Source organism: Odocoileus virginianus, chromosome 17 (genome assembly GCF_023699985.2).
Source record: "Odocoileus virginianus isolate 20LAN1187 ecotype Illinois chromosome 17, Ovbor_1.2, whole genome shotgun sequence".
Taxonomy (NCBI): Eukaryota; Metazoa; Chordata; class Mammalia; order Artiodactyla; family Cervidae; genus Odocoileus; species Odocoileus virginianus.
Genome location: NC_069690.1, coordinates 39,231,730 through 39,259,627, shown reverse-complemented (window position 1 = coordinate 39,259,627; position 27,898 = coordinate 39,231,730). Strand labels below are relative to the sequence as shown.

Below are 27,898 nucleotides of genomic sequence, written 5' to 3'. Positions count from 1 at the left end.
CAAGACTGCGAGGACAGATATCAACAACCTCAGATATGCAGATGATACCACTCTAAAGGCAGAAAGTGAAGAGGAACTAAGTAGCCTCTTGATGAGGGTGAAAGAAGAGACTGAAAAAGCAGACTTGAAACTCAACATTAAACAAACTTAAAATCATGGCATCTGGTCCCATCACTTCATGGCAAATAGAAGGTGGAAAAGTGGAAGCAGTGACAGATTTCATTTTCTTGGGTTCCAAAATCACTATGGATGGTGACTGCAGCCACGAAATTAAAAGATGCTTGCTCCTTGGAAGGAAAGTGATGACAAACCTAGAGAGCATATTGAAAAGCAGAGACATCACTTTGTCAACAAACGTCCATCTGTATAATCAAAGCTATGGCATTTCCAGTAGTTATGTATGGATGTGAGAGCTGGACCATAAAGAAGGCTGAGCCCTGAAGAATTGATGCTTTTGAACTGTGGTGTTGGTGAAGACTCTAAAGAGTCCCTTGGACTTCAAGGAAATCAAATCAGTCAGTCCTAAAGGAAATTAGTCCTGAATATTCACTGGAAGGACTGATGCTGAAGCTGAAACTCCAATACTTTGGCCACTTGATTCAAAGAGCCAACTCATTGGAAAAGACCCTAAAACTGGGAAAGAATGAAGGCAAAAGGAGAAGGGAGCAGCAGAGGATGAGATGGTTAGATAGTATCACCGACTCAATGGATGAGTTTGAGCAAACTTTGGGTATTAGTGAAGGACAGAGGAGTGGCATGCTACAGTCCATGGAGCTACAAAGACTGGGACACACCTGAGCAACTGAACAACAACTGATGACCTGTAAGGTCTCTTGCAAATTCTTTTCTGGCTGACACCCCCATGGCAGTGAATGCATTCACTGTCTAAATAATTTCATTCTGATACTTTCTGTCAATTTATCTAGTCTGTCAAAATATTCAGGGACTTTTGGTCAAAGAGCATATCTGCTTTCTCCATGACATCAAACTCAAAGGATTAACCATCCTTTCCATCTTTTCCTGATGAATTCTGTAATTCTGATGGCCAGAATCCCTGACATCCCATCTAAACCAGAAAGGGCGGAGTTTTACCTCACATGGATCCAATCTAGGCTGCTGGTTGTGATTTTCTGGATTAATGTCATTATGAAGAGTTCTATGGTCAGTCTAGGTTCATGAGGAAAGACTGTCATTATCAATTAGTATGTTTGCACAAATACAGGACAGAAGAGTGGTAACAAGAATGCTTTGTATTTTTCATCTCTAGTCTACATGTTTTCATTCAGTTCTTGAGTGAATACAAGCTCCATGTTCTTTACCAACTAACTGTTGAAAGTGATGACTACTGACAGTATTCCTAAAACTAGTGGTGGAGGATATGGAAATACACAAGGTAGACAGAAGGCTGTCCATGAGACTAATTATCAAGAAGGTTTTTAAGTGATATAAATAAGAGTGACTTTGAAAAACTTTCTACAGCCTAGAATCTGTTCTTCTCAGCCTTTCATGCCCAGAAACTTGACTTTACTAGTGTACCCAAGGTGACCTGGCACTTGAAGACAGATTGACAATGACTACATTTATACAACACTAATGTGCAGGTAGAATTCTAGTTTAACAATAAGGGACATTTCTTTCAGATGTTCATGGCATACTCTGTAGAATGAATTAGGAATCAAAAAGTTGCTGCACAAGCACAGATTCAAGGAGAGGTTTGAGGACCACTTCCTTCAGCTCCTACTCAGTCCAGGTGAAACATCTTTGCCCCACACTCGGCAACTCCTCTCTAGTGACTGGATTGTCCATGTGCCCAAATTCAGCATCTCTCTGCCCAAGATGAAGCCAAAGCACTTTCTCTGAATTCTCCTTTTGATATTCCCTAATGACCACACTCCTTACCCAGGTGTTGACTCTCAAGAGATAGATTATATTTTGGTTTTAATAGTTCAGTTACCAAGGCAACTATATTTCCCTTTACTCCCAAGTTCATGGGCATACTTCACTGTCACATCCATATTTATAGCTGTAGCCACCTCTTTCAAGTATCGGAGGGCAGCCTCTAGGTTCATGGCATATAAGAATAAAGTCTCTTATTTTAAAAATACAAAGGAGAATACTACGCACCTTCCAGGTTCAATGCCCATTCATCACAATGACTCTTCTAAAATACAGAATTTTTTCAATCATTCTTTTAATGGTACCACACATCTCTTTATGAAAAGTTTCCTGTGATGAAGTTTAAATTAACCATTCAAAAGGTGGTTTCCTACATCACTGAGGCTTCACTTGTTCTTGGATCACTATTATTTGATTCCTCTTTTTTTCCAGGTATCTTAAGAGTTATCTTACTTCTTGGCTCCCTCAGTGTTCTGCTTTTCTGTTTTGGAGGTTTGTTGTTGTTGTTGTTGTTGTTGTTGTTTTGCTTGTTTTGTTTCCCAGAAGCTCAAGTAGCTCCAAAATTCTCCTTGCTTCTGTTTTCAAGTGCATTCTACACCCAACAGTCTTGTCTTCACTCCACCCCTGGTTCCCTCCTCACCATCCTTTGGTCTTTTATGCCCACTCTTCATGCAATAGCAACACAAGACACAGGTGGCTTCATTCCATCACCATCCTTCCCTTGCCTAGTGACAAGAGCTTTGGCTTCTGGGCCTGAACTGTCCCGAAAATTCTTGCTTTCAGATCTTCAAGTATCTTGTGGCCAATATAATGGACATTTTTCTAGACCTCATTACCCTTGATCTCTCTGCAGAACTTCCAGAAGGCTCTGTAAACTCCACCAGGTGAATCACCCAAGCTTCAGTCCATGCTGTGATTCCCTAAGGCTTTTCCAACCTTTCAGATCGCTCCTATTCACTCCCTTTACCAGGTACTCACTTTTCCTCTGTGCTAAGCCTAATTTTGAGGATTTCCTCAACTTCCAGTCTTAACCTTCTGCTCTTCTCTACCTTAAAAATGCAGTTGTTCTCAAGGCTTTGACTATCACCTCAGTATGGATGATCCCTTAAACTCTCTCCTAAATTTTTCTATCAATTTGTTTTTAAAGGAAATTAAAGATTTCCTTTAGTCTGAGCAAATGGTCATGTAATATAATTCACAAACTATAAAGAATGAGGATCTGTATGTATCTTAGTTAGCAGCCTTATGAGAACTCACTCCCCAGTATTTATATGGTCTTTCCAGAACCCAAAGCAGCCATATTGAAAGTCCTTGTCCTACTTGGAAGCTCTGAACTGTCAAATTCTTTGACTTTGTTGACCATCGCTTTTTCTTGAAATTCTCCTTTCCTCTTGAAACTTCTGTCTCTTGGTTTTCTCTTTTTCACTTTATCTTTCAACCTCTCTTGTTTTTCCTTAAATGTTAGTTCCTTGAGGTTCCTTTTATTCTGGGTCCTCCATCAAATTTCTTGGTCAAAGCTCCATCCCTAATCTTTGTTATCCTGGATTCATTATCTTTCCTACAAAATCTGCTTCTCCTTCACATTTCCATATTAGTTAATGGCACTCCCCAGAGCTTCCCTCGTAGCTCAGTCAGTAAAGAATCTGCCTGCAATGCAGGAGACCTGGGTTTGATCCCTGGGTTGGGAATATCCCCTGGAGAAGTAAATGGCAATCCACTCCAGTATCCTTGCCTGGAAAATCCCATGGACAGAGGAGCCTGGTGGGCTACAGTCCACGGGGTCGCAAGAGCCGGACGCGACTTAGTGACTAAACCACCACCAAAGTCCAAAACTGGAGACTGCTTGTCATTGAAGACCTCCTCCCTCTCTTTCATCAACCTGAAACTAGTCAACAGTCAAATGCCACCATTTCTATCTTCTATCTTCCCCTTTCTACCAACCCACTGCAACTTTCTTGGAAGTTGTCGTTGTCTGTCACCCTCTTCCACAGATCCCTGCAAATTCTCCTTTCTCATCTCCTTGCCTCCAGCTTCAACTCCAGTTCATATAGTACACTGCCAACAATGTTATCTTTCTAAAATTTAAGATTATGTTCACCCCCTGCTTAGCAAACTTCAGTGATCCACCCTCTGACTATGGGACCAAGTCCAATTTCCTTAGAATGCTATTAAAGGTCTGTCCTCCCTTTGCCCAAAAAAAAAGGTTCTTCCCCACCTGGCCCCGATCTATTTTTCCAGTCTTATATCTTGGCATTCATTCACACAAACTTCATGCCCCAGCCAAATCAAACTTTTCAGTTCTTCAAATATGTCGTGTAGGTTTACACCTTCTTTATGTATGCTGGTCTCTCTGCCTAGAATAAATTTTCCCCACTCATTTTTTAAAATTTTTATTTACTTATTTTTGGCTCCACTGGATCTTCATTGCTGCACATGAGCTTTTCTCTAGTTGTGGTCTGTGGGCTTCTCACTGCAGTGGCTTCTCTTGTGGAGCAGGGACTCTAGGCATGCAAGTTCCAGTAGCTGTGGCTCATGTGCTTAGTTGCCCTGTGGCACGTGGGATCTTCCTGGATCAGGGATCAGACTTGTGTCCTCTGCATTGGCTGGTGGATTCTTAACCACTGGACCACCAGGGAAGTTCCCCACTTACTTTTTTAATATTTAATTTTTTTAATTTGCTTGGCTGTGCTGGGTCTTAGTTGCTGCACCCAGGTTTCTCTCTAGTTGCTTCTCTCTAACCTGACTCTTTGCAACCCCATGAACCATAGCCCACCAGTCCACTCTGTCCATGGGGCTCTCCAGGCAAGAATACTGGAGTGGGTTGCCATTTCCTCCTCCAGTGGATCATCCCTACCCAGGGATAAAACCTGCATTTCCTGCATCTCCTGCATTGCAGGCAGATTCTTTATGGCTGAGCCACCAGGGTACATTTTTTCATGACTGTTTTGGTGACTGTCTCTCCAACCATACCCACCTTTGTTGGTAAGTAACGCCTTAGACTGAATTAAACTAACCAGAGGGTTATCCTCTTAACACCTGTTCCCACACAGGCTGAAAAGCTTCAGGAAGAAGGAAAAGTAAGGGAAATGGATCCCATCAGAGGAGGACAAATTCAAGTGGGCTGCGGCTCTAGGGTACTGGGGAGCAACTGCACAGCAGAGGGTTACTGGAGGACGTGGGAGAGGAAGAAAGCAGCAAAACAAAGGTCCACATTCAATGATGGAAACTTTGGTAGGTTCTGCTGCTTCCACTCCTCCCTAAAGGTGGGGACACACCCTCTCTCACACTCAGCAAAAGTGGCCCCACCTCTGCACATACACTTAGCTCTTCAGGGGAAGAACTCATCTTCCATTGTTACTTAATTCTTGCTGACTGTCGTAACATAACTATTGTTCCCACCTATTGCCCCCATCACCCTGCCTTTTGGGTAGTGAGGAGGCCAGGGAGAGAGAAGTGAGCTGTTTTCTCTAGTTCTAAGACATAGGTTGCCACAGAGGATTAGATCTCAACCTATTTCTTTCTTCCTACCTTTACCTGCAGCAGTGAGCAGGCCTTCTATGAGGAAGCTTGGGAGGAAGAAGCCCAGAAAGTTTCCAAAGTGAATATAACATGTATCCAAAAATGCTTTCTTTCCTCTGAGACCTGTGTCAATTCACCTTAAAGAAACCAAAGCCAAGGGCTGTCCATGAGGATGCCCCACCTGTATTTAATGTGTGACTTTTGTTGCGGTTTCAGCAAATTTGCCCTACAGAGCACCCAGTTCTTCCAAACCTGTTCTCCTGCCTTCCTTTGACTCTAGAAGCCATTGATATGCTTCTAGTAAATTCCTTTGTTTAATGCAACCAGTCTGTTTCTGACTGTGATGAGTAGCTATGCTGGGACACCTACCTGGAGCCTCCTAGGACAGTTGCTCAACCCCATCCCCACTCTCCCACCCATTACACCTGCTTCCACCTCCACACTGGCAAGCTCCTGCTTACACCTAGCACGATGCCAAGTGTCAAGAAAGAAACAGGCATAATATTTGGTTTCTACCTCAAAGAGTGTACACTTTGATAAGTATTTATTAACCATGGCATTGTAATTGTTCATTTACCTATTAACCTCCTGCAGGACAAAAACTTTATACAAGTCCTACTATACAGCAGAGTCTGAGCAGAAACAACTTAGGCACTAGAATTAGGGGGAAATCTAGAAGAGTTTAGTAAAAGGACTATCTGCTAAAGTGTGGCTTATGATCCCCACGTCCAAAGGATGAAGGCAAGTGAGTCAGAAAGTGAAAGTCATAAAGAGGGCCACCTGGAGAGGAGCTGTGCATTTCATGGACAGTCACAGTCAACACGGAGGAGATGCCAGGGGAATAAACACCCTAAATTCATTCTCTTACCTTCCTGCAATTTCCTGATTGGTCCCCACTGGGAAAACCTAATGAAGGCCAGAGGGCAGCTGATCTCCTAGAGGAGAGAGCAGGCTGGAGAAAGGAGGAAAGTGGATCTGGAAGGCAATAGATTACTATTACTACTTGCCTCCAGACAATGTCTAGTTTCTCTTTTCCCATTTTATTGGTTATCAAACTGCTATATTAGTGTTTTCATTGACAGTTTTCTAACACATGTTCCTCCTCTCTGCTACAGAAATAAATATTATGCTTAAAGACAACTGTCCATAATCTAAATTCCCAATAATCAGTGTCTACTCTTGAAACCCTGGTGAAAGCTGAGTCTCTTCTGTCTTTCCATGCATTTTCACCCTCTCCATCCTGTACACCTAAATGTAACAAAATTATGAGCTCTCAGGGCCACTGGAAGCTGACATAGAAAAGGCTGAACAATCCCCATGCTGTGGGGATGGGATGCAGTGGACTGAAGTGGAGATCCTGGCACAAGGGAACAGGATAGCATTGAGCTTCCACATATGGGCATCTGGGAACTTTAGGTAGACTGGGAGATAAGAAAGGAAAAAGAAGTGTCAGAGAGAGACAGAGAGAGAGTTTGAAGAAGAGGCCACTTCCTGAAATTCAGAGCACGCTCCAGGGACAGAAGTCTGAGAAACTGGCATGGGAGCAAGAAGAGATCTATGCACAGAATAAGGAATAAAATATTTTGTGCCTTCTTTTTGGTCTACATGCATTCTAAAAGAATGCTTACTCTTAACAATTGCCCTTTTAAGTGGTCAACTGTGATTTTTCAACAGACTTCTGCGCAAAATAATCTCTCTTCTTCTCACCAAGAACTGAAATCCCTATTACAAGGAGCAATCTCTTATTTTACAACTGAAGAAAAAGTTCAAAATGCTAAATGCTTACAGTGCCTGGAACAACACATGGTGAATACAGCTATATTTCTATTATGGTAAATGAACAGCTTTGACAAACCTAGACAGCATATTAAAAAGCAGAGATATTACTTTACCAACAGAGGTCCGTCCAGTCAAAGTTATGGTTTTTCCAGTAGTCATGTATGGGTGTCACAGTAGGACTATAAAGAAAGTTGAATGCCGAAGAACTGATGTTTTTTGAACTGTGGTGCTGGAGAAGACTTTTGAGAATTCCTTGGACTGCAAGGAGATAAAACCAGTCAATCCTAAAGGAAATCAGTCCTGAATATTCATTGGAAGGACTGATGCTGAAGCTGAATTTCAATACTTTGGCCATCTGATGCAAAGAACTGACTCACTGAAAAAGACCCTGATGCTGGGAAAGATTGAAGGCAAAAGGAGAAGGAAGTGACAGAGGATAAGATGGTTAGATGGCATTACCAACTCGATGGACATGAGTTTGAGCGAGCTCTGGGAGTTGGTGATGGACAGGGAAGCCTGGCATGCTGCAATCCATGGGGTTGCAAAGAGTCGGACATGACTGAGTGACTGAACTGAAATGAAGAGCATTGTATCTTTTCTTTAGACAGAAAAAAAAAGTTAAAACACAAGATAGCCCATGGCTTCAGATGAAAGGCAGAGAGTCTGACCTCAAAAAGATGGTCAAAAAGACAGAGCAAAGAAAGAAAAGAGTAGAAATGCCAACAACAAACTTGAACAACTCCACAATTTTGTCTAAAGGCAACTCCTCAAGGTTCAATATGTGCATGAATATCTAGAATCAATGCACGCTCAGATGTTGAGCTTATAAGGAACTTTGATCAAGAAGCATACGTGATAATTGCCAAAATTCAAGGGCCTGTAACTGTCTAAAAAGAGTCCCTGGCACACACTAAGCATGCAATAAATATTTCTTAAATGAAGATGTGATATAATTAGATAAAAGTGAGTGTTAGAGAGCACTGTGAGCTAAAGTGGGGAAGTAAGAGGGAGAAGTGAGAGAATGAGAATTTACTGAGTGCCAACTAAGTGCCAGGCACTATTACTTGTTTTTCATTCATTTTCCTAACATCTTTTGGAAGTTTCAGAAATAAAAAAACCGAGATTCAGAGAAGATAACTAACATTTACCCAAGCAGGAAAACAGTAAGCCAGGACTCAATCACTGCTCTGTTTAACTCCAAAGTGTATGCACTACTCCACATGTACCCCCTGGAAAGGGACTAGTAGTTGGCTTGAAAAGCTACATGGGGGAAGAGAGAGAAACCTGAGCTAGGCTAAAGAGCATGAGAATGATGAATATAAGGTCAGAAGGAAGCAAAGATTCTCTGTTAAAAGAGCGTCTGCAAGGCAGGGCTTCAAAAAAAAAAAAAATGATGATTCACCATAGTCAAAAGGCAAAACCATGAAAGAATGGACTTCTCTGTTTTTCCCACTCACACATAGTTTTCTGTTACATATACTCAACACCCTGAGGCGGCATCACTTCAGTATATGTGGCTCATCAATTGCTAAACTAAGGGGTAGAAAAATTAAGTTGACTCAAAAAAAACACTATACTTAAAAAACTTCTCATTAAAAATGTTGTGTTACAGTGGTACATACATGTAAAGCTCTACAATAGTCTCCATAGAGCACTGACTTTGAGGCTATACTTTGACCTTGACCTCAGCTATTCTTGCACTCAATGGCTTATTCCTCTGGGTTTTGGTAGCAGAGAAGTGCTAGATGTAGCTATGGGTCTGTCTATTAAGGCCTTAGGGGAAGCTGTGGCATTGTAGGGGGCTCGGAGAAGTAGGGGACCATGTGGAGGAGTTTATGGTTCTGGGACTGGGTTGGTCACTGGCACAGAGTGGAACAGCATGAGTGCTGGAACAAATGGGAGCATTGGAAATGATGATGGTGTCTTACTGCAAGTAATTAGAGGGAAAATATGCATAATTTAAATTGATAGTCTCCTACTTTCATAAGGTGCATCACCTAGAAAATACCAGTGCTGACACTGAATTCAAAAGAAAAAGATGGTATGAGAATTTTGGAAACTGAGGCATGAATGATCAATCTCAACACTACAGCAAACATTACATCATTAATGGAGGACCTTAAAACTCAGGAAAGTTGTCTTACCTAGAAAACACTTCTTTTGCTGGCCAACATCCATCATATTAAACAAATTAATGCAAACAGAAAAATATCTAATGTGCATAAAAATTAACATGAAATGGCTTGACACTCATAGAGAGGAATATTTGCCTTATTTTTCTGTATTTCAGAAGTTATAAAAGAAAATATTTAGCTGAAAAGTTCCATAACAGTCCCAGAAAGGTACGAATTTAAACTACACAGATGTTTATTTAGTTTATACAAATATACTTATGATTGGCATATAGTTATGATAACTGAAATCAGTGAAGTATATAATCTGGACCTAATAGCACCCAATGAATTCTGTTGAATGATATGGTTCCTTTTTCTCTCTCCAAAGTCAATACAAACATGACTTTGGAAAACGTCAACACTCTGCCTCAGATCAACGGTTCCAGACTCACTGTGGACTTCCAGCTCAAGTTAAGTCAGAAAACATGTAAAGGATTGATTATCAAGAAAATATTTTCCCCATATTCACTCTAACTTAACAAGCAATTACTCCCAAATTTACAATATCACTCTTTCATATTATTAAACATCCCAACATATAACAATCTGTTTTAAAACATTCAAATTACAATAAATAGCAACTGTAGGGTAGCTATCTGAAAAATTCCAGTTCTTTGAAATGTAACCTATGGCATATGACCCTCAAATCATAGATCAGAGACTTATTTTTACAAAGTTGCAGAATATCCCCAGGACTGTACTCAGTAATTAGAGAATCTAGCACCTTTCCTGGAGTCAGGAATTACATGAAATGTAACCAAAAGTCTCAGTACAGTAGCATACATGAAGATACAATGATAGTGTCACTGTGAGACACGCATTTCATAAAGCACAGGTAATATAACACAGACTACAAAGTTAACATGTCTACTAGGTTTTTCCCATCTGCCTCCCCCTGCCTAGGCCTCTGACCTCAGTAATGACCCACAGGCACCTGGGTCATGAGAGGGTATGGATAAATATGATGCTTTCTCAGAGCAGCATGGTAATGCACCATGCTGGAAAGGTCACTCAGTCCGACGTGAATGTGAAAAACTGGGGTCAGCAATGATGGGCGGTGGGAATGTGGGATTTCTTATTTATTAATATCTGTGTCCTTCTGAATCTTAATCGTGCTTTTTCATATTTTGCAAAAGTCTCAAAATTTTAAAAACAGTGCTGGACTAAGAATCAGAAGACTTGGATTCAGGTTCATGCATGTTCATCCATGGCTTTGTTGAACTGTTACTCTCTGGGTCTCAACTGTATGCTAATTAAAGAATAATAACAGCCCTTCTCACTCCTCCCAGCAAAACTTACCCCTCACAGTGGCAGTAAAGAACAAATGAATCACACCAAAATCCTTTTAAAATATAAAAATATTATCTTTTATTACATTCTCTCTCTCTCTCTCTCTCTCTATATATATATATATATATATACACACACATATATATATATATATATATATATATATTGGCTGCACCACGTGGCTTGTGGGACTCTTAGTTCCCTGACAAGGGACTGCAGCAGTGAAAGTGTCAAGTCTGAACCACTGGACTACCAGTGAATATTTCCTTGAATATTTCTGAAACAGAGTTGTCAGATAAAATACAGGGAACTCAGCTAAATTGGAATTTCAGATAAACAATGAATAAGTGTTTTAGTACAAACATTTCCAAATACTATATGGGGTACATTCTAAAAAAAAGTATTCATTGGTTATCTGAAATTCAAATTCAATTGAGCAGGCATCCTGTATTTTTATTTGCTAAATCTAGGAACACTATTTTATAATCTCCTAGAAATTTTTTAAAACCTTAAAAATGATTTCTAAAATCTACATTTCCATTTTCATCTTTTCAATCCTTTTAAATTACCATATTGCAGATGCAAAAGAAAAAGTAACCTGTGGTGTATCGATTATTTTTTTTTCCCATTTTATAAAGAATTTTTTTTTCCATTTATTTTTATTAGTTGGAGGCTAATTACTTTACGTCATTACAGTAGTTTTTGTCATACATTGAAATGAATTAGCCATGGATTTACATGTATTCCCTATTTTATTTTGGATCAGGAAATGAGGGTTGACAATGTTATCTCATGTTGAAGTCAATGTAGAAATCAAGATGGCCGAGGAGTGGACCTGACTGCCCTGCTGAACCACAGGAGGGGGCAATCTGAGGTCTCAGCAGAACAAATCACAAAAAAACTGATGTCTGGTTTAACGAAAAAGTAAACCTATCATCACCCAAAAAAAGGACCCAACATTAAACAGAGCTCACGAAAGCTGGTACAATGTTTATATTTTTATTCTCCTCTAATATTTTAGGGTAAAGAACTGAATGGGCAAGTACCAACTTCTGCTAAAAAGACAAGTACCAACAGGAGCAAGGTGGTAAGCTGTGGCAAACCCTGTAGCCACTGGAATCAGAGCTTCAGGTCCAGTGATACCTGGTAAGAAGTCCACTATTCACATGTGACAGTTACTGAGAGGTCACAGATTTCTCAAACAATTTCATGTCTCCATAGAATCAGTTCTAATGAGATGGATGAAACTGGAGCCCATTATACAGAGTGAAGTAAGCCAGAAACATAAATACCAATACAGTATACTAACGCATATATATGGAATTTAAAAAGATGATAACAATAACCCTATATGCAAACCAGAAAAAGAGACACAGATGTAGAGAACAGACTTTTAGACTCTGTGGGAGAAGGCGAGGATAGGATGTTCTGAGAGAACAGCATTGAAACAAGTATACTGTCAAGGGTGAAACAGATCACCAGCCCAGGTTGGATGCATGAGATAAGTGCTCAGGGCTGGTGCACTGGGAAGATCCAGAGGGATGGGATGGAGAGGGAGGTGGGAGGGGGTATCGGGATGGGAAACACATGTAAATCCATGGCTGATTCATGTCAATGTATGGCAAAAACCACTACAATATTGTAAAGTAATTAGCCTCCAACTAATAAAAACAAATGGAGAAAAAAAAAGAACAATGTCTACACTATAAAAATTAAATGCAACTCTGTTTAGGGGCTAAACGAGAGAAGAACAGTAGATTAGAAGAAGAGAGAAAGACACAATTCAAAGAATAAATAAATTTAGAACAGCTGATTTAAAATTACAATTTAAACTGTGTAGTTTAAATTCATACCTTTCTGGGACTGTTATGGAACTTTTCAGCTAAATGTATTTTCTTTTATAACTTCTGAAATATAGGTAAATAAGTTTTGTCTTGTAGTAGTTTAGATTATGTTCAACTCTGTTTTTCTGCTCTGAAATTTTTAATGAATCATCTTTTTACATTTACTTCATTCCTTCAGAAGCAATACTTGGATTCTAGTTTGACAGAAACCAAAAAACCAAAAGAAGTATCAATAACTACTGTTGTCGACATTCACAAACGCAAGAAGCAATCAGCAATCGGAGGGGGGCGGGGGTGTCAAGCTCAACAAATCAGTATTCAAGCAGAGAGCTGGAATGTTGAACAGAACAACTCCTGTGTGAAGACTTGACTGGTAAATGAGATTGAAAAGTACAATAAGCTAATGAATGGAAAGTCTGGGTAAGTGATACAATAATTAACCCACTAAAACCCTAGCCCTTTGATGAAATACTCAGTTCTTAAATTATTGGGTATACTTAATCAAACCTAGACTACCAGGCTAAATAGCATGTGGCATAAAATAATTTACTATTGTGACTGATCTACACCTAAATCAGTCAAATCCATACCCTCAAAACATATCCACATCATAGTGTTGGCAGAACATCTTTAAAAATAACATTTTAAAATCAGCTAAACAAAAAGGAACGTTCTTCAAATCTGCTCACCTTAAAAATTTCATTTAGTTCATTTATAGGCTGGAACAGGTTCCATTTTTACCACTGTAATTCACATTTCTGGGGCTGTCTTTGAAATCACAAAGCAAAGTTTAATTAGACATTCGGCAGTAAAAGGTCGTGGTTAAGAGTATGGGATCTAGAGGAGGCAGACTCGGTTTCAACTCTGGTTCCACTATGAATTTATTAGCTGTATTACCCCTGTGTACAATATATAACCATCTCAACCCTTCAGTTTCCTCCTCTGGGGGGGAGGAAAAAGATCTAAAGTAGTATCTGCCTCATAGGGTAGTTAAGTGGGCTAGATGAGAAAACGTACATAAAGACCATAGAGTGCCTGGCACTGAGTAAATGTTAAACAAATGTTAGTGTTGAAAGTGGTGACAGTTCTTGTTATTCTTAATATTCTTACACTTCGAGCAACTTATTGGATATCAGTGTGACAGATTGCTAATGATAATTATCCTGATAGGGGTTGTGGAGTCCTCATCCTTGGATAGTTGAAAAAAAAGTAATCCTACTACATCCTATTTAAATAGTAGCAATTATATCCAAGATGTCAAGGGGGGAAAAAATAACATATAACACCTTACAGTTCTATTCTATAAATATCCAATCATTTCTAAGCTTTAGGATTGAAAGTGAAAAGTGAAAGTCACTTGGTTGTGTCTGACTTTCTGTGACCCCACGGACTAAACAGTCCATGGAATTCTCCAGGCCAGAATACTGGAGTGGGTAGCCACTCCCTTCTCCAGGGGATCTTCCCAACCCAGGAATCAAACTGGGGTCTCCTGCATTGCAGGCGGATTCTTTACCAGCTGGGCTACCAGAGCAACCCCAAGTTTTAGAGTTAGAAAATTCTAATCGAAACTCCACATTTTAACCAAAATGATCAATATGGAAAATATTTGTAAGAGACATCAAAGAGCTGGAAAGTCCCAAAGCAACAAAACCTCTTTCTGTCACAGTTAACTATTAAAATTACTTCAGATATGCACCTTGTGTTTACATGTAAAGAGTAAAAACCTGATTTTTAAAATGCAGTTAATCTCTGTAATGGGTGTTAGCTCTGAGTGGAAAAACCAGCATTTAAGAAGGGATTAACACTGTGATTAATCATGGGGATTAATCATGGTGGCTAATTGCTCTGGTTTGTTATTTTAATGACTGGTCTGGAGCTTAGGACAATCCAGACAGAGTTAGGAACCCCTAGAAAACCAAGTAGGAGGCAACTTCAGTTAAGAGTGTAGCCTGAGTAGATGAGACCTACAAGCCTGACCTCTTCAAAAGCAAGAATTCTTGCTGTATTAAATCACTTTCTTTTCGAAAGCTTTCTTTTCAAATTAGTCCATTTTTTCATCACAAATGTAACAAAGATAAGAACAGCTTGTTTGGGCTTCTCTGGTAGCTCAGTGGTAAAGAATCTACCTGTGAATGCAGGAGACTTGGGTTCAATCCTTGGCCTGAGAAGATTCTACATGCCACAGAGAAACTAAGCCCATGTACCACAACTATTCAGCCTGTGCTCGAGAGCCCAGGAATCAAAACTATTGAGCCCATGTGCCACAGCTACTGGAGCCTGTGCACCCTAGAGCCTGTGCTCCACAAGAGAAGCCAGCACACTGCAAGGAAGAGCACCCCCAGCTTGCTGCAACTAGAGAAAAGTCCACACAGCAATGAAGACCCAGCACAGCCAAAAATACATACATAAATTTTAAAAATTATTTAAAAAAAAAAAAAGAAGAGCTTGTCCAATCCGAGAAAGAAAGTAAAATCCCTTATGTTCTTGCTAATTTCTAAATTACAAGACTAGAAAATGCAATTCCACATTACTTGAGGAGAGCTGTAGGCATTGCTCATTGTATTAAAGCGAAAGCTCTGAAGATAGGTCTGTGTTCAAATCCTTTTAATGAATAATTTTGGACAAGCTACTAATTTTTCAGTTAAAATAAAAGTTACCCCTTTCACTTGCTCAGGATTTAATGACAGAAACATTCAGGTCAAGTGTTTAGCACAGGCCCTTGGAACATAGGAAAGTTTTAATAAGCTCTACAAGCTCTATCTGAGGATTGACTGCAAATGCTGTATATTTAATTAATGCATTTACTCCAAGACATTATTAACTCTTCAGTTGTTTTCAATCTTCAGCCTTGTGGAGGAAGTTCACTGAACAGTTATGGTAAATTTTCTCTACTGCTATTGTGCTACAGTTAAATAATTATTTAAATCTATTGTTTACCATTCCCACCGCACGCACAAAAATGAGTTGATTCTGACAAGAGCTTTTATTAATTTGTTATGAAACTGACAAGTTTCTTGACTCTTTTTCAGTTCAGTATTTTAACAATCTCTAAACAATAAAATTAAGAGATTAACTTCAGAAGATTTTTTTTTTCAATTTAGGCGCATTACATGTATCCACTTAAACATGAATAATACTAATTTATTCTACAAAGCCCCAGAGGAGGAAATGGCAACCCACTCCAGTATTCTTGTCTGAAAGTTCCCATGGACAGAGGAGCCTGGTGGGCCACAGTCCTCAAAGAGTCAGACACGACTGAGCAACTAAGCATGGCACATACATAATCTAAGGTATATATCATCATATATTTTAAGATATCTAAAAATTCCTATGCAGAATCTTAGATTTCTTATTGTTCCTATACAATGTTCTCATATCTGAAAATTATTACAACTAGCTTTAAAGAAAAATCAAATTAGTTGTCTTCAACTAGCCTTTATTTAAATTTTAAACTTGTATATTGCCAAAACTTAGGCAAGAAGAGTTTTGAGACCAAAATAAAGGCAAAGAAAAGAAAATGGGAAAAGGCTCTGAGATGACAAGAAAACATTCAGAAAACATTAAGTATCTACTAGGTGCAGCAAGAGAAAAAGGTACCCTCTCTTCTCTAAACGAGCTTTCATGTCTTATCTCATTGGGAACAATAATAATTATATCATACTATAAACTACTAGGCTGTACACACAGGAAATTAAAAGAAAGAGACAGCCATGGCTAGACTAAAGGTGAGAAGTCTCATGAAGGAGAGTGGTTTGGACTTGATTTGAATAAGGCCAACAAAGGCCTTAAAATAGGATAAACCATTGTGTCTTGGCCAAGATTTAAGAGAAAAAGGATTGCTTATAATTGAAGGATGTTTTTAAGGAATGCTAACACCCTTCTTCCACTGTATCATGGGTTATTGTTAGTAGTAGTACTATATACATATTTTAGTATTTACTATTATTATTATCCATATTTTATAGGGTAGTAAAATGACACACAGGCTTATTTTTAAAGGCTGAGAGTCTGGCCCAAGGCCACATATTTATTAATTACTTTACAAGGAGAATGCAACAATCTTTCCACTCTACCACCTTCACTCACTGCAGGAAGAATGAGGTTGGACAGACAGAATAGGGCAAGGCTGCAAGGAGATCCAACTAGTATATCCTAAAGGAGATTAGTCCTGGGTGTTCACTGGAAGGACTGATGCTGAAGCTGAAACTCCAATACTTTGGCCACATCATGCAAAGAGTTGGCTCATTGGAAAAGACCCTGATGCTGGAAGGGATTGGGGGCAGGAGGAGAAGGGGACAACAGAGGATGAGATGGATGGATGGCATCACTGACTCGATGGACATGAGTCTGAGTAAACTCCGGGAGTTGGTGATGGACAGGGAGGCCTGGCGTGCTGCGATTCATGGGGTCGCAAAGAGTCGGACACAGCTGAGCGACTGAACTGAACTGAACCGAAAAGACATAATCTACTAATAAGAGAAATCCTTAGGTACTTATGCATGTGGATGAAGTGACGACAGTATTTTTCAAGAACAGTCGTCTTGCAGCCATGAATAGAACAAATCTTAGGTGACATGGCACCGAGCCAAGAAAACCACTTCAGGAAGCTGGTGATGTAATTGATGACAGAAGTGATGAAATTCTGGATTAGGACAACTGTGGTGGGACTAGACAAAAAGAAACAAATATATAAGATGGGACAAAAAAAAAGTGACAAAATTGGTAACGTGGTGGATGTTGGAGAGAAAAGAATGAAGTTAAAAATGAGAGCATGTGTCATTCACGGAAAAACAGCATGGTCTGTCACAAAGTTATCAAATAGAACAAATAGAACACCTTTCCCCTGCTGGACCATCCCCCAGCCCCAGCCATTTTCTCCTCCTCACTAGCTGCATTTCAACTTTGAATCCTAGCTTTTCATCCACTCATGTTTTACTGACCAACTGTGAGTTAGGTTCTGATCACAGTTAATAGTAATAACAGCAACAGAAAAATCTTTTTAAAGCTCTTATTCTATAAAGGCCAGCATGCATGCATGATAATTTGCTTCAGTCTTGTCTGACTGTTTGGGATCCTATGGACTAGCCTACCGGGCCCCATTGTCCACAGGAGTCTCCACGCAAGAATACTGGAGTGGGTTGCCATTTCCTTCTCCAGAAGGAAATGCCAGGCACTGTTCTAAATGCTTTATATTAATTCATTTAAATCCCACTTACACCTCTATAGGATAAAATTATGATGCCACATTAGAGCTGAGAAAACGGAAATAAAGTCACAAAGTAAGTGGATGGCCCTGGATTGTTACCCAAGCAGTCTGACTCCAGAGCCCACCCACCTAACCACTCTGCTACACTGAAAAGCCTTCATGCTGTTTCCATATTTTGACAGTGTCCATCATAGTGCAGCCTTGGCAGTTTTAGAAAAACTGTGTAACATCAGTCTCTCCAGATTTCAGAGCCCTGAGTATTAGTTTTCCAATGAGAAAACATGGGCTTTACCAATATCTTGACTGTCCTAATTATTCAGCTGTCCAGGAGGAGGGCACCAAATCCATCAAACATGTGTACAGCTTTCCACTTGGTGTTGACTCCATAGGTCATAATCACAAAGGCACATTTCAGCAGTTTGCACAGTCACAGAACACTCAAGCAAAGAATGCCTTATTCTCAAACTTTACATGATAAATCAAAAATTCTAAAACATTTAGCTTATCAACCTTGCCATCTTGAGACATAACTTGCATTATCAGTTCTGTCTTTGTGCCACTAAATGATTTATTACATCTAAATTAATCAGAGAAAGAAATGTGCAAATAGAATTTTCAGTTAGAAAAATTCTTCAAAAGGGAATTTTACTGGAGGCAAAATAAGAAATAGAAAAGAGATCCAAACCCCAACAATGAGATGAATCAAGCTGATAACAAAGCTAAATCAACAAAACATTTCAAGAGCCAATTAACCCAATTTCAAGAGCCAAATTAACCCAAATTAACCCAATGAGAATAAGAGCTATATCCATCTGAACCATGACACAAAACTCAGAAGCAATTGAGAAGAAACTGATAAATAAAATACCAAAAGCAAAACCATCAATTCCAATATACACGGTGGACTGTCCTACCACTACTCTACTAAATCTGCCCTCTGGAAGGGTGTCAATGGCTTCTAAATGACCAATGATCTTTCCTCAATCCCCTTTCTCCTTGATCTTCCTTTAGAGACCGCCCCACTTTACCTGGGTTCTTTCCCCCTTGACTTCCATGATCCTTCTCCCTGCTTTCCCATATCCTAAGCGTCACTCTTCTCAGTACTATTCCCTAGCTTCTCACCAGTCCCTCAAGTGGTTGTCTCCAAAAATGTTCATACTTGGACCCTCTGTTCATTTCTCTAAATTCCTTCCCTTAGGGGTCCTCACTATCCTGAAATCTGCTCCTCCAACCTCTCTCCTGAATTGTAGTCCTATGACTCTAAGTGTTGAAAGACATTTTCACAGTATTATTTCAAATTCACGAGTTTTAATCTAAATTGGTCTTCTCCTCAAAACTTGATCTCACTATTCTTTCACTGTGTCCTCACACATAACACACACACACACACACACACACACACACACACGCCAAACCGTCAAACTCCCTTCTCTGAACTCCCTCAACACCCTGTCCATGCCTCAACTGTAGCCCCGATTACCCTAATTCTGATTCATGGGTATGTTTGTTTGCCTCTCCAAGTACACTCATCAAGGGGCAGGAACTGTCTGAGTCACCTATTTATCCCCAAGGAATAATACTGCAGAAGCTGAATAAAATCTGTAAGAGAAATTAATAACTATGGACAAATCTGTTTCAGCCAAACTGGTCTCCACCTGCTTGGCATTTCACAGTCCCCACTCCCCAGCCCAGAACAGTCCTCTCTGCTGCTGCACATAAGGAAAACTCCCACCCATCCTTCCAGAGACTCACCTTAAATTCTACTTTGTCAGGTGACCCCATTCAACCAGACTCCTTGCTCATCGGTCTTAAGGTGGCAGATAGTTCAGTGTCATGAAGCCAGTATCATCTTTGAAGCCATGCAGGCCTGACTCAAAACTAGGTTGTAGCAGAAACCAGATGTGTTACTCTTGGCAGATCCCTGAAGCTTTCTAAAGCTTCATTTCTTCAGCTATAAAATGAGATAAATAATACCCATCTGGAGAATTTGGGGGAGGATTAAAGAAGAGTAAACTACCTAGAACACAGTAAATGTTTAGGAAATGTTAACTCCTCCCTCCCACTTCATTTACCGTTTACATAGGGCTTACAGTGCATATTTTTGTCTCCATGACTAGATTGTAACAATTGGTAAGATCTATAAAGGTAGGAGATGAATCTCATTTACATTCCTATCGTTTAAACACCTCTCAGTGTGCCTTACATAGAGATACAACAAAAATTGAGAATAATGAAATTACAATTATGGTGGATTATGGCAATCAGGTGTAAATAGGGCCAACACTAGAGCTGACCATAGTACATTTTCCATCCAATTTAGCTGCAGGATTATCACATGGCACCTCTGTAATTTTTACACATGCCAAAAGCTGGTTTCAATAAACCAATTTCTAGAGTGCACAAGTCAATAAGGAGTCTTCGATAAATTACAGTTGGCTTAAACGCTGCAGTCAGTATTAGAAAAGTTTCTGTATTTGTACTTTTTCCCATATACTTTTAGGAAGCTTTCTACAAATCCTGTGATTTAATGTGATAGTAACAGAGCTCTACCTGTTAACTGAAACTAGATTGAGATGCTTATATTTTTCCACCAGGGTTAAAAAAAAAAGGCTAATACTAAAGCAAAACTAGCAAGATCAACTCCCAAAATATAATTACAGGTAAAATTTAGCAAAATCTCTTTAACTATTCTTTCTAAGTTACTTTCATTAATATCAGGTCTTCAACATCCTCTCTGAACTTGTTGGAATGTTTTTTTCCAGTCTGACTTATCATAACCTTCCTTTACTACATGTTATCTTCAGCAAGAATCAATTCCCACGGCTGAGTTTCATTTTTTAACTCTGCCCCACTTACATGTGGTAACAAGTTGGAGAAGCTGCAATTGTTGGGTAGTAACCTCCACTCTCACAGTCAACACCTCATTCACACTCCCAGCCACATTCCCTTTCCCTGCAGAAGCTAATTCTATAGTTTTCATAAACTGGAATGTGCAGCTTTAAGTTTAATTTGAGAAAGCAATTAGTAATGAAAGTGTGTGCCAAACATCCTACCCTTTCAACATATTCATGTTTCCAAGTACTTTTTGCTTTGTTTTGTTGCTTCCCGTGTGGAGAAGTTTATGGTTAAGAAAAAGAGGCATTCAGTTCTCTGACCAAATCCACCAGAACAGAGAATACAGACACACACTGGTAACGCAGGAAGCACCAAAAGCCAGGTTTCAGACCAATTTTCTAACCTTGTTTATCCACCTATTTTATCTCTTTAGGCAAAATCATAACCTCTCTCAGCTTCAACTTCCTCTTCTATAAAATAGAGACAATACCTTCCCTATCTCAGCAGCTTGCTTGAGTTATAAAATGACAGCATCACAAACAGCACTGTATAACTGTAAACTGTGTGTGAATATATACAGAAATACATATGTGTGAATATATTTTTGAATAGCAATGCCATATCCTATAGACAGATTAAAAAATAATTTTATATCATGTGTTAAAGTGAAAGTGCAAGTCGCTCAGTCATGTCCAACTCTTAGTGACCCCATGGACTATACAGTCCATGAAATTCTCCAGACCAGAATACTGGAGTAGGTAGCCATTCCCTTCTCCAGGGGATCTTCCCAACCCAGAGACTGAACCCAGGCCTCCTGCATTGCAGGCGGATTCTTTACTAGCTGTGCCACAAGGGAAGCCAAAGAATACTGGGATGGGTAACCTATCCCTTCTCCAGGGGATCTTCCCGACCCAGGAATCGAACCGGGGTCTCCTGCATTGCAGGCGGATTCTTTACCAACTGAGCTATCAGGGAAGCCCACATGAGCTATCATGTTTTAAAAGTCCCAATTAAATACTTTATTAAATACAGTTATATAAAATTCTACACACAGTAAATCCAAGGGAAAAATTTTTTTGAGAAACAGAATCTAGCTTTCAAACACATCTTCACAGACCAGTTCATAATTTTGAAGCAAGTATCATTTTCTAATCTGGTATATTCTTGTAAGAAAATTTTTACTCACAATCACTTCCTTTTCTATTGGTCAAACTTAGAGTAAACAAAATACTGGAGATTAGTTCATATCTTGTGCTAAGAATTTCTGCAATGTGGTCTTCATATAAGCCTTCATTACAATGAATTAAAAAAATTTTTTTTAATCCAGGATAACTTCCTGATGTTAGATTTCTTTAAATGCTAAAAAAAAAAAAAAAAAAAAAAAAAAGCACCATTAAATTAGAAGATTCCCAAATCATTACACACTTCCAATTTCCTAGACAAAATATCAATGTACTTTCATTCTCCAAATAAAAGATTTTCTATAAACATACACATACATGCATTTCTTAAGTTGTGTTTTTATGTCTTTATTTATATGTGGTAACTTTTGAACACAAATCGTTTAACATGTTTTTTATTTTCATTTTGGTTGTTTGCAGTTTACAGCCCTATTATGGCAAGATTCTATCTGAACTTATGCTGTTATAATTAATTAAAACTGTTTAAAACATGAATTTGAAAAGTATTAACTATGATTTTGTGACTTAAAATTTTTTCTAAACTTTGCAAACATTCTGTACAAACTAAATTGTGCTGAGAAAAAAAAACAAACTAGATTTCAAGTTGCTCAAGGTTCCTAAAAAGGTGAAAAAGTTTAAAGAAACAAATGCTCATATGACCAACACCCATTTTCAATTTCAACATAGAAAACCTCCTGTTTGTTCTTAAGGCTAATTCAAAACCAAACATATTGGGGCTGGTGATTACTTAAGATAATTTATGCAATCATAAGCCAAAGATGCAAATTTTGCAAAAAGAAAACCAAGCAAGTAAGCAAAACTCTAACACATGTGGGACACACCCTCTCAGTATATAAAGGCTTGTCACTGTCCTTGGTACCATGCACTCCCTGAGCTAAACAGCATCACCATGTCTATTCGATACAGCTCAAGCAAGCAATACTCTTCCTCCCGCAGTGGATGCGGAGGAGGAGGAGGATCATCCCTCAGAATTTCGAGCAGCAAAGGCTCTCTTGGTGGAGGATTCAGCTCAGGGGGGTTCAGTGGTGGCTCTTTTAGCCGTGGGAGCTCTGCTGGAGGCTGCTTTGGGGGCTCATCAAGTGTCTATGGAGGAGGATTAGGTGGTGGCTTTGGTGGGGGCTATGGAAGTAACTTTGGTGGGAGCTATGGAGGTGGCAGCTTTGGAGGGAGCTATGGAGGAGGTGGCTTTGGAGGGGGCAGTTTCGGAGGGGGCAGCTTCGGAGGTGGTTTGGGTGGTGGATTTGGAGGAGATGGTGGCCTTATCTCTGGAAATGAAAAAATAACCATGCAAAATCTGAATGATCGCCTGGCTTCCTACTTGGACAAAGTTCGGGCTCTGGAAGAATCAAACTACGAGCTAGAAGTCAAAATCAAGGAGTGGTATGAAAAGTATGGCAATTCAAGCCAGCGAGAGCCTCGTGATTACAGCAAATACTACCAAATCATCGATGATCTTAAAAATCAGGTAAGGGGCATTTTTAAAATGCAACTTTAAGCCTCTTTTTGTGCATGTAATTCTGATAGATAATTTTTAAATCAACTACAATGTTCACTGTGTTGGACTACATTACTTTCTTGCTTCCATGAGCAATCCAGTCTCTTCAAAGGTAAATAGCTGTGAGGGTACAGTCATTGCGATCTTCATCCAACATGTGTGTTGTATATCTTGTAGGATGGGGGGATTACTGAGAATTTTTTTATGGGTTAATGAGTGTAAGAGTCCACAGTTAAAATACATTAGAAAATGTACAAACACAGGGACTGAAAGAATTATTCAATGAATCCGAAAATATTATTCAGATTGATAAACAACAAATACTCATTACTGACACTGCAAGAAACATGAATTTTCCAGTATGAAAATGGAGTATTGCTTGCCTTGAGGGAATTTTTGAATTGCATTTTATGCTGTTTATATTCATTTAGAATATATATTTAAAACAAGTTAAACCAAATACAGGTACGAGTCAGTAAAGTTAGCTGAAATACATGGAAATTACACAGGCATAAGAGCGGGACCTGAATGCAGGAACACAGCTATATAATCCAGTTAGTTTTCAGAAAGGGAGGATATAGAAATAGAAAAGTATGGAAATTTCAAGAGAACAAATGATTCAATTTTAAGTATATGGGTAAGACTGCAATGTCAGATTTAAAATAAAAAATTCCCCAAGACTTAGTAATAGAACACCATAGAAATGTAGTTCACCTACGCCACTATAAAAGCTGTGTCTGTGTCTGATTTCTTTGTCTCTCCTTCCAGATCCTCAACCTGACAACAGACAACGCCAATATCCTGATTCAGGTTGATAATGCCAGGCTGGCAGCTGATGACTTCAGGCTGAAGTAAGCTAAGCAAATGTGGCACAATACTGTCACAATAAATACGTGAGATGTTTTTAACAATGTATGCCCACAAGAGCATTTACATTTTCCTCAATCCATTCAAATTTAAACTGTATTGGAGCTGTCAAGAGAAACTTTCAACCTCAGTATTACCTTTTAGGCAATATTATAATAAGATGCTCTTTAAAGTACATGATAAGTTTCTTTGCATTAAACCACTAATATCCCTATGTGAATCAGAATATGATAAATGTTGCCAAGATACGAAGTCAACTCTTTACTTGGTTTCTAAATAGTCCCTACCCAGGAATTCCTCCCTGATATAAGTTATACCCAGTATTTGTATCATGCTTGTTTCAGGTATGAAAATGAGGTAACCCTGCGACAGAGCGTGGAGGCCGACATCAACGGCCTGCGCAGGGTGCTGGACGAGCTGACCTTGACCAAGACCGACCTAGAGATGCAGATTGAGAGCTTGACCGAGGAGCTGGCCTACCTGAAGAAGAACCATGAAGAGGTAACATAAATAGTTCTACTTCCCCCAGCCAAAAAGGGACTCAGGGTCATGAAGCAGTCATTAAATATTTCTGTTTCTCAAACAGGAAATGAGAGACCTTCAAAATGTATCCACTGGTGATGTGAATGTGGAAATGAATGCTGCCCCAGGTGTTGATCTGACTGAACTTCTGAATAACATGAGAAGCCAATATGAACAACTTGCCGAGAAAAATCGCAGAGACGCCGAAGCCTGGTTCAATGAAAAGGTAGTTCATCTTCCTTTGCAGCAAAGTCAACGGTGGTTTGGTTATTCGTTCAGATTTTTTTCATCAGGTCCCCTGTTTTTAATATTCTAGAGCAAGGAACTTACTACGGAAATCAACAGTAACCTTGAACAAGTATCGAGCCATAAATCCGAGATTACTGAGTTGAGACGCACTATTCAAGGCCTGGAGATTGAGCTACAGTCCCAACTAGCCCTGGTAAGTAAATAATTCTCTTGAGAAATAACATCAGTTTATCATGCGTTTCATCCTCAGATGAGAATAGGCAACATAAAAGAAAATGCAGAGTCGAGGGTAAAAAAAATAGAAATAAAATTGAAGCTTTTTGCTAATGGGATAAAAGTATTATTGGCACTGATCGAAAAATGCTGAAATTGAAATTTTATCAAACCTAAAACACAAATCTGTTCGCTTTCCTTATTCTTCTCATGAAATTATTAAACAAGCCTCACTGTACTTAAGTGAACAATGAAGTAGTTAAGTTACAATATATTCTCTCCTCTTCAGAAACAATCCCTGGAAGCCTCCTTGGCAGAGACAGAAGGTCGCTATTGTGTGCAGCTCTCTCAGATTCAGTCCCAGATCTCCTCTCTGGAAGAACAACTGCAACAGATTCGAGCTGAGACCGAGTGCCAGAATGCCGAGTACCAACAACTCCTGGATATTAAGATCCGACTGGAGAATGAAATTCAAACCTACCGCAGTCTGCTAGAAGGAGAAGGAAGGTAAATTACAGAAAATGTTTAAGTCATCCCAGTTGCTTTTATTCAGTGTTCCAAGCCGCAAGGCTTTCCCCAAAACCCAAGGATGTGTCAGAGCACGGGAGAAAGTGGAAAAAGAGGAGGCAAAGTACACAAGGTGTATGCAACCAGCCTCAATGTCCCACGAATTTGACACAAGAAAGATTCTTAGGCTTGAGTGCATATATAATTGTTTTAAAAGAACGGGTTCATAACCGGCGGGGGTGATTTTCCTCACAACACCTTTTGCCTAGGTTATAAAGTAACAATAACGTGGAAATAGACTCACAGCTTCCCACGTTAGAGCTAACGGAAAGTAACGTTTACTCTCCAAGTTCCGGCGGCGGCTCCTACGGCGGCGGGCGCGGCGGCGGAAGTTCCGGCGGCTATGGCGGAAGCTCCGGCGGCTATGGCGGAAGTTCCGGCGGCGGCGGCGGCTACAGCGGCGGAAGTTCCAGCGGCGGCGGCCACGGAGGTAGTTCCGGCGGCCACGGAGGTAGTTCCGGCGGCGGCTACGGCGGCGGAAGCTCTAGCGGCGGTGGTCACGGAGGTAGTTCCGGCGGCGGCTACGGCGGCGGAAGCTCCAGCGGAGGCCACAAGTCCACTTCTTCAGGGTCCGTTGGAGAGTCCTCATCTAAGGGACCAAGGTCAGCAGAAACTAGCTGGGGTAATCAGAATTAGTTTTAACTTTTTGATGGGTTTTTGTGTTGTTGTTTTTTGGTTTTGTTTTTTAAGTTCTGTAACAGTTTTTTGGTTTTTTTTATTTTTACAACTATTTTAAAAATTAAAATCTTATAAAATCTTTATATGCTTTTTTTAACCGACTATAGTTGTTGACACCAGTCTTGAAGGGAAAACGGTATTGTCTAAAATGCTGTAGCTTTGGTGTTTTTAAAAGTAACTGTAAAGAAGATTTCTTTTTTTTTCACTTTGGTGTATTTTTCTTTGCATTTAGATATTTTGATGTAGGTATTTTTAGTAAATATCTTTGATTTAGCTATTTTGCTCGTTAATTAGTAAGGACCCCACAAATTGTAGTCTAAATTCTATTGTTTTTTATTGTAATTAACTTACAGATACTAACAAAACCAGAGTGATCAAGACAATTATTGAGGAGTTGGCACCTGATGGTAGCGTCCTTTCATCTATGGTTGAATCGGAAACCAAGAAACACTACTATTAAGCTACATCAAGAGGAAAGAGGCTCCCCTCACACAGGCCATTATGCATAGATGCATGAAAAAAAATCTCCAAGGAAACACTTCAGTCTTAATGGCCTATGGAAATAGGTCCACTCCTTGATCATAAGGTGTCTAAACGGTATTTTGTGGTTTCTGTATTTCTCCTTTTCACTTTACCGGAAAGTATTCTTTAATGGAAAAAAAGAAAAACTTTCTGTTCTCATTTACTAATGAATTTCAATAAACTTTCTTACTGATGCAAACTATCCAATTTGGTCAGAATTATCTTTATTTGAGTTAGACAACTTTTAACATTAAAGATTAGTAAAGTATCATTTGAAGATTGATTTATCCAGAAATTCTGAAGACAGGTTATCATTAGGATTTCTCTGAATCTGTTTTTTAATCTTACAGACCAATGTTGGTAATCTTGTTGGACCAATGTTAGTAATCTCAGGAAAAAGTCCATGAGTCCCCAGTTATTCTTTCTTTAAGATACAAAGTATGTTGACAGCTCCCAGTTCTCTGGCTTTGAATTAAGTCTTGGAAATTATGAAAAGGCTCAACACCCCAAAGATTAAATTAATTTGAATTTTCAAATTTTCTGATCACTTGCCTTCTCACATTCAGCTCTTCTTATTAATATTTTCTTCTCATTACTATATTACTTCTGCCCAATTGCTACACAGCCAAAGAGATAGCTTCCAACACTTACTAGCCCAGTAAAATATCACCCTGACAAAATTATTTGGTGTCTATCAGACAAACAGGAGAAGCACTGTCAAGACATGGTGATACCAATTTAACCAAAAGGACACCTGTAAGTCTCTACCTTCACCAATTAGTACAGTGACCAGTACTAAAGACCTGGTTCTTGTAAGATCAATCCAATTACATCCTTCAGTCAATAAGAACCCAACTGACATTATTACTCTGTGAGTATATGGGGTAGGTAAGGGTTGGATTTACTCCATGACCTTAAGACTACCTTGTGCTCCCTGGTGGGTTCCTAGGTTATCCTTGTCCACCAAACAGCCTTTCTTAGTATCCTTACTGATTTGAGCTCCAGATCTCCCAAGGACCTGAAACCAGCCACGTGATTGA

The 27,898-nt window shown here is 39.4% G+C and overlaps 1 protein-coding gene and 1 long non-coding RNA gene across 9 annotated transcripts in view; one reads left to right on the top strand and one right to left on the bottom strand.

The window, feature by feature from the left end:
* The window catches only part of LOC110141034 (uncharacterized), a 39,119-nt gene extending 13,116 nt beyond the window's left edge, over nucleotides 1-26,003 (bottom strand). Inside the window, exons 1-5 of one of the 6 annotated variants that reach the window (XR_011492324.1) lie at nucleotides 25,903-26,003; nucleotides 21,730-21,902; nucleotides 19,461-19,659; nucleotides 13,192-13,270; nucleotides 12,512-12,696 (exon numbers count right to left, since the gene is read on the bottom strand). This is a non-coding gene — a long non-coding RNA (uncharacterized lncRNA). The remainder of the gene's footprint in view (nucleotides 1-12,511; nucleotides 12,697-13,191; nucleotides 13,271-19,460; nucleotides 19,660-21,729; nucleotides 21,903-25,902) is intronic. The other 5 variants (XR_011492323.1, XR_011492326.1, XR_011492325.1 and 2 more) reach the window with 5 other exon arrangements.
* KRT10 (keratin 10) lies at nucleotides 22,570-27,060 on the top strand. 3 transcript variants are annotated; one of them, XM_070479435.1, is made up of 9 exons: nucleotides 22,572-22,896; nucleotides 22,954-23,210; nucleotides 24,009-24,091; nucleotides 24,452-24,608; nucleotides 24,694-24,855; nucleotides 24,946-25,071; nucleotides 25,381-25,598; nucleotides 25,949-26,280; nucleotides 26,690-27,060. In XM_070479435.1, the coding sequence occupies exons 1-9, from the start codon at nucleotides 22,635-22,637 to the stop codon at nucleotides 26,794-26,796; spliced, it is 1,704 nt and encodes a 567-aa protein (XP_070335536.1). In that variant the 5' UTR covers nucleotides 22,572-22,634; the 3' UTR covers nucleotides 26,797-27,060. The 3 variants fall into 3 exon arrangements, with proteins under 3 accessions (XP_070335537.1, XP_070335536.1, XP_070335535.1); XM_070479436.1 differs by having other exon boundaries at nucleotides 22,570-23,210; nucleotides 25,949-26,260; nucleotides 26,690-26,879; XM_070479434.1 differs by having other exon boundaries at nucleotides 22,572-23,210.
* Nucleotides 27,061-27,898: the final 838 nt, after the last annotated feature.

Bases quoted from the DNA above. Each gene is read 5' to 3' on its own strand.
- KRT10 (XM_070479434.1), top strand. From the start codon at position 22,635: ATGTCTATTCGATACAGCTCAAGCAAGCAATACTCTTCCTCCCGCAGT. The intron at 23,211-24,008 runs GTAAGGGGCATT...CTCTCCTTCCAG, and splicing joins TCGATGATCTTAAAAATCAG to ATCCTCAACCTGACAACAGA. The intron at 25,599-25,948 runs GTAAATTACAGA...TTACTCTCCAAG, and splicing joins CTGCTAGAAGGAGAAGGAAG to TTCCGGCGGCGGCTCCTACG.